This window comes from Formica exsecta, unplaced genomic scaffold, assembly GCF_003651465.1.
Source record: "Formica exsecta isolate Colony F162 unplaced genomic scaffold, ASM365146v1 scaffold36, whole genome shotgun sequence".
Lineage (NCBI taxonomy): Eukaryota > Metazoa > Arthropoda > Insecta > Hymenoptera > Formicidae > Formica > Formica exsecta.
Window position 1 is genome coordinate 488,617 of NW_021850847.1, and position 7,206 is coordinate 495,822.

At 39.7% G+C, this 7,206-nt stretch overlaps 1 protein-coding gene across 3 annotated transcripts in view; it reads right to left on the bottom strand.

The window, feature by feature from the left end:
* Nucleotides 1-7,206, bottom strand: part of LOC115238773 (zinc finger CCCH domain-containing protein 13) — an 85,068-nt gene that overhangs the window by 34,930 nt on the left and 42,932 nt on the right. For all 3 annotated transcript variants that reach the window (XM_029812837.1, XM_029812838.1, XM_029812836.1), the window contains exon 4: nt 914-1,006. In XM_029812837.1, coding sequence (XP_029668697.1) covers nt 914-1,006 — 93 coding nt within the window. The remainder of the gene's footprint in view (nt 1-913; nt 1,007-7,206) is intronic.

The following is a 7,206-nucleotide window of genomic DNA, read 5'->3' on the forward strand; positions in this document are numbered from 1 at the left end:
AGCAGTCAGGGTGTCCCTCCCCACCACCACCACCACTACCACTCCATCCACCCTCACCCACTGTTGAGAACGAATAAAAGGTTCGCTCGGTCGTTGGCACTTGGAAGACTTCCTAAGACTGTGTCTTAGCCTGCTTTAAAAAGTTCGCAAACTCGCAAGCTTCGCTCACGGGTCACCGACCCGGGCTTAATACGTATACTTATCACGCTGCAATGATCTCGTTAGTAACTTTCGTTCGTCGGCATCTAGAGCCGGGACGAACGAGAGAGAGAGAGGAAGAGAAAGAAGAAAGAAAGAGAGGGAACAGGATCTTTCGGAGCTTAGCGACGGTTAAACGCGCTTTATTGGCTTTGGAAGCCTCGGAAAAGCTCATCCCGTTCCGGAGCGATGCAAACTTGGACTCTCGAGGAATGGAAACTGCTTTATTTACGCTTTATTTCGACGAAATAAATCCAAAAGAATACACGATACTAAGATTCGATCGCGAAGAAATCAAAATATGACGTAAAAAATAAAATCTAGGAGAAAAGTAAGTGAAACATTTGTTATAATCTCAATTAGTCTTTTATATAATAATTGTATGTTAGTTATATTGATGAACAATATAAAGCATTATTTTCTAATGTGGATTTTAATGCGGGGAGTCTACTGTTTATTTTTTTTAAGTGATTTTAAAAATATACTGTTTTTCAAATTCAACTTTTATTCGCGATTACTAAACATTGCGGAAAGTCTTCTTGTTCAACTTGGTAGAAACTAGATAAGTGCTAATTTCTTCATTTATGACTTTCTATCCATCAATGCTTTTCTATCTATTCTTTCTCAACTTATATCATTCGAATAAACTGTGAAGCGAGTTTCATTTCATGGTCTTCGATTCAAAATAATCAATTTGAAGTTTCTCTTCACTTACCTACATCCTTCGAACCGCCCCATGTGCCCAGTTGAGCTTGACGAGCTAATCGGGACAAAGCGTCAACGTAAACTCGCGACGCCGCCGCAGCTCCTAAAAAAGAAAAAAAACCCAAAAAACTCGTTAATTATAGTGCTATTTTTATTATAGATTAATTTATCGTTATTAATATCTCTATTTATGTAAATATATCACACACATAATTATAGATAAGTATATGTATATAAATATATTAAAGTAAGAAAATGACAGAAAAATCATAGAAATATTAATAATTCTTTATTAGGATTATTAATATCAATAATAACTTTTTGCAAGAAAAACTAGTTATCTTTTTTAAAATTTGATCCTTTTTTTGAAAAATTGTTTCAACATTTCTACACACACATATACATTTAAATATTTGTTTCAAGTATTTTGCATCAGCGAAATGGGGACACAACGCGAGCAAAATAATGTTTGTAGGAGACACGAATATTGAAGGATTAAAAAATGTTGGTTTATATACGCGTTTCTCTCCCCCGATGTGTTCGACATGGGCGAGATTCACTTCCGATCAAACTATCATGCCGATAAAATAAAAAAGCTGAACAAGCCACTCGCGGTTATCAGTGAAAAACGATCTCTCCTCAGACCGACTCTCGTTAGGCGTTATGGAGCAGAAAAATTGGGACGATCCGGGAAAGAAGGGTGGTGGAGGAGCAGAGGGAGAGATGGCGGTATATCGGTGGAAATTGTGTGTTCCACTCCCGCGGGCAAATCCCTCATAAATAGCAGGCTCGTGCGCAACAGACTCAAAGGAGAAAAAGAGAAAAGGAGAAAAAGGAAAGAAAAAATAGAGAGAGGGAGGGAGGGAGGGAGGGAGGGAGGGAGGGAGAGGGAGAGAGAGAAAAGATGGACAAGGGTGGAGCTGGTCGGACAAGGTGCCGTACGTACTATATCTCGGGAGAAAAGAGCTCGCAGGGGAGGGTTGAAGATTTTTTCTCCATGTCTCTTCTTCTCATTCCCTTTCCACTTTGTCTCGCCCTCGCAAAGTCGAGCCGTGTTCGCGTTTGTCGGGTGTCTTTTTAGAATCGGATGAGAATTTTATTTATTCTCAAAGCTCTAGATTGCAATGTGTCTCATAGATTCAAAAGTTTTCTTCCAATATCTCACTTATACACACATATTTTTCGGTACACTTTGCTTTTATAATATTCTTTTGAAAAATTCAAAAGCTCAGAGTTTTTAATTAATTAATAAAAGCGTTAATAATACCGTAATTTAATTTTCGTTTTGAGAAAAGACGTTTGTTGTCTTCAATTGAAGTTCCTGAAACGGAAAATTCGCCAAGATGCCTCTCGCGCGGCTAAACGTTAAATTCCCTCTTGGCGATGGATCGCAAATATAAGGGATGAGAGTACAGAATGAATTTATGCTTCATTCGTACATGTTAGGTATACACGAGGAAGAAACGAGTGGAGCGTAAATTATGGCACTCTTGAAACTCGTTCCACTTTCTCCTCCTTCTTTCCTTTTCCCCTCCTCCCTCCATCGTCCTTCGACCTCAGACACAGCGCTCGCACGTTTCCAGAGAGAGGTTTTTATTTATTATTTCATGCTACTGAACACGCCATTCTTTTTGTGCGGCGAGACAAATTTTGCTTAAAAAAATATTATCATACACAAGGTACACCGTGTTCTACTAGTGGCCTATCCTATCAGTTGACGTCGACTCCTATTCGGCATATCTTCATTGATGATAAAAATGAAGTTTTTTCATAAAATTTTACACACACACACACGCGCGCACACACACACACACACACACACACACTATTTTATCAAATCAAAATCGATATTCCCTCGAGATATTTCTAAAATTCCTAATATCATTTTAATATAGTTTTCAAATTATAAACAAAGCAGAAAAGAAATAAATCCTTGCAATTTAAATTTCAAAGATAAACATAAAAACAACACCATATCATTCTCTTATTTATTATATTTTCTCTGTTGTGTACATTGCATTTATTATTCACCATTATACGTTGCATTTATTATTTACATGTACATTAGCATTGCTGTATCCATTATCATTATCGCTGTAAAAATGATAATAACGAGATTTGTCTGCTTCGCTGTTTCACGTAGCAATAATTTCTCCGTGAGGACACCGTGCTTCATATATGTATATTCGAGTTGTATAATACAGAATTTTGCAACGGCATCGAAACTCGCACGTCGACAGCTGTTGCCGCCATTTTTCGCGTATGTTTCGTTGCAGCCTGCAGCGAGATACACGTAAACTAAAAAGAGAGAAAAAAAAAGAAAAAACCCAGAAAAATACGATTTTTCTTGTATAACCGTGTCTCTTTTTTTTTACTTTTTATTATAGAACAAAGCCTGTGAAAAAATTCAACTGCGCGGTAAATTTGACCGTAATTTTGCACATTGTCAATTTCAATTATTATCAATTATTTCCATTTTCTTTTTTTTCTTTTCAATGTTTTGTGTAAATAAACTCTTATATAGATCGGAAAAAACGAAGCTTTGTTTCTGCAAAAAAAGAATTCACAAAAATTGTTATTTATTCGTTATTTCACACATTTCTTATTTCATTTATTATTTTATTTTTATTATTAAAATTTTTATTTAATAAGAGAACTTTTTCATCAATTCCATATATTTTTTAAATTCCATACATTTTCTTTTGGTTTGAGAAGAAAGATAAGCAAAAAATATGCAAATTCAAAGCAATTTGCAAATTTTTACATTTTTTCGATATCTTATGTTTGTAGTTGTTTTTAATTGGTTTTCTCATACTTATTTTCATCTTATATATAATTTATATAATTATATATTTAACATTTCTACAAATAATCTGTACAATTATTTTCATTTCGCGAAAGATTTTTTTATTTGAATTCTCGGCGTGAATAATCCGAGCTTTAAGCAGTCCAAGTACAATAGTAGTGGCACATTATTAAAACACCGAGTATCGAACGTCGCGAAACAACGCGGTATAATTGTAAGCAGAAATATTCAGCGCTTCGCGCCCCCTCGTCGCTCGGGAATGCGTAAACCGTTTGGGACATAACCCGGGGAAGCGAGGTGAGAGAGAAAGGGAGTGGCGAGGGGTGGTGAGGGGTGGTGAGGGATGGTGTGGGGTGGCGAGGGGTAGCGGGGTCGATGGTAGAAACGCTGACTCGCCCATCCCCCTTGTTTGCGGCTGTTCCAGCAATCCCCGAGAGCGACTCCGGGGAAGCAGGCCGAGAGTTCGTCATCGGCGACGCGCCCCATTGTCCGCTGGTCATTCCTCGTCTTTCCCCAACTGTCGGCAAACTTTGGACTGTCCTGTATCAACCCTTCACCGCAATCCTTCCTCGCCCTCCCCAAGCTCGACTCCGGGAGACATCTCGATATCGATATACACGTATGTCGAGTATATCGAGTTCGAAGGGCGATCTCTCTACCTGCTGCTTCCGCGAGACGAGAATTCAAGACGTTTCCATATCTGAGGATACAAACAGTATTGAATATTCGAGACTTTAGACATTTGTTTGCCGTTTCGAGAGATTGAGTGAAATTTAAAATATTCCAATCCATAATATTTAGAAAGGTGCACAATAGCATTTACTAGAAAGTTTTAAACTTAAAAACTTAATATAACATTTGGAAACTCAGTTATCTGAAAATTATCGATAAAATTTTGAGAAATATGATATTTTAAATGTGAAATTACTAAAAAAGCGGATTAGAAATGCAAAAAAGGATCAATCGCAAATTATTTTAAATTTTCCCGAAGCTTCCGTTGTTCAAACGATATTCGGAGTGAGAGAAACTCCAAACTGCTTAAAGCGTAATTAAGGAGCTGCTTTGAAAGAGGACTTCTTAGCTCAGCGCGTCGTTTATCAGCGTGCCCGTGAGCTTGCTTAGAAGGGACAGAGATAATAAATTAACGGCGGGGTTTCTCTAAGCGGCTTAATTGCTTATGAGGGTGTTTACCAGGGCCCTTAGGCTGCTTTCGCTAAAACGCAACAGGCGCGAATAAGCGTCTGTATCAAGATTTCAAGATTTCGTGCAACATTAATGTAGATTAATGGAAAACTTTGCTAGCCATTTTGGCTGCAACTTTTCCTATTACTTCGCCGACAGTTTTCACGACGAGCTATCAACGATTATAAATGAATCCACCGCCCTGACTTTAGCATTTCCCTCCTTTCTTTTTCACCAAGATCCCCATCCACCTCAATCCACGCAACTCCTTACTACAGACTTGGGAAGAGAGATGTTGATTCTTATTTTTTCATTTATTTTATGCAAAAGTTGAACACATTTCTGTGTCTAACAATAACAAGAGGCAAGATACAAGTGCGCAAAGTTATTTTACAGCAAAAACATAATTTCTGGCAAAGAACTTATTCATAAATAAAAAAATTATAACAATATAAATACGCTTTCTCGTCATTTCCAAATTCGCACCCTCCCTTAAGAATAACGAGCATTCTTAGCGAGTCACGTTAATGCGCTTTCACCCTCGGGGCGCTATTTCGAGGGGTAGTTTTAATATTGTTCTCGCATGAGATCCGGCCACTTTGGAAAATGCAACGCGGCATGATGAGAGAGGGGAAAAGGTCCGGTCCGCGGCAACATCCAAATTCCGACCCATCCCTTCGGTACATTCGAATGAGAACGTTTGAATATAAATTATACACGTATATATCGTGTGCAATAACGCCCAAGTTGGCGGCAAGTTGAATCATCTATTTATTAAAGATTATCGCCAGAGCCAAATAGCTTATTGTCAAATAATTTTGCGTAAAAAAGAATGAGGCATAAAAGGAAAAAATTGTAGAGCATTCGGGATATAGAAAATAATAGATTTCAATTACAAATAATATAATTTTCAAACGACAGAAATTTTTAAGAATAAATGAAATAGAAATGTAATCCGCGTAATTGCGGGCGCTCAAAATACGCGAGAAGGGCTTAAAACGATTAAAGAACTAATAAAAAGGAACGTAAATGCCAGCCGACGTCGCCATTTTACATTCCGGAAGTGAATACCGCGGCGAGCGATAATCGTGAATTAAGAGGCGCCGGCTAATCGACACACCTACCCCTTTCAATTTCCATTCCTGGCTTGTAAAACAGCGCCCTTGCCGTGTCGCCAGAACGACGGAGGGACGAAAGAGAGAGAGAGAGAGAGAGGGGGGGGGGGGGGAAAGAGGGAGCGATTGTCTCCGGTGATTATGGGTTTCCGGAGTTGTTTGCATTTAGGAAGCCATCAACGCTTAATCGCATTCCTTTCTGCCTGGAAATTGCAGTTTTCGGCGACGAAAATGGAGAAAGAGGAAAGGGCGGGTTACACAACAACCGCCATCTGCCCTTTTCATATATACATCGACCCACCGACCCCCGCGGAGCGAGGATAAAAAGTAGCGTCGTGACGCGGAATTCCGCCGGCGAGATTGCGCGGAAAACGCGGCGCAAAAAAAAATTTGTTAAATATCCCTGCATCGAGCGAGCGGGTCAATTTTGCGAATGGCGGCTTTTCGCGACCCTTTCTCCGGGGTTTTACTGGTAATTTCTAGTCAAAAACTTTCGCATTCGATTAAAAAATCCAAGATAATATACGGATTACGATAACACGAAGAATATCGTACAAATAAGATGATAATAACAAAATCCAATTAAAACGACAATCTAAATTCTTACATGGGATATTTTCTCAAGTTTAATCCGCCGGTATAAATATTCCTTTCTTTCTTTTCTCTCTTTTCTTTTTTTTTTTTTTTTTTTTTTTTTTTTTTTCCCATTAGCTATCGGGGTAGTAGCCGGCACGAGGAGAACGTTTTTTCCACTGAACCCACCCGATACATCGAGAGAGAATGCCAGTCGGAGGCGAGCGAAAATGCTTTGCGCGGAAACAAAACCGCGGGGGCGAGAAAAAGGCAGGAGAGGGTCCTTCGAGAGGGAATAATGAAATTAGAAGCGTCTGCCACTCCGACCGCAACGAGAAAGAGGGGCGGGAGGATGAGAAGGGGGTAAAAAGGGCAGAGAGGAGAAGCTAGCAGGGAGGTTGCCCAGAAGGGCCGTCTCGTCGAGACTGAGCAAAAATAATTGAATCGCATTGCGCGGGGCTGCACTGTCCAGAATAAAGTTTACGTTTCAGCCTCCCCCCCTCGGCAGCTTTGCCACCCTCCGCGTACTTTAACGCAGCGCCTTTACCTTTCCTCCATCCTCTCTCCCTCACCCCCATCCTTCTCAGATTTCCCTCCCCCCCCCCCCCAGCGAAAAGACCGCGCCCC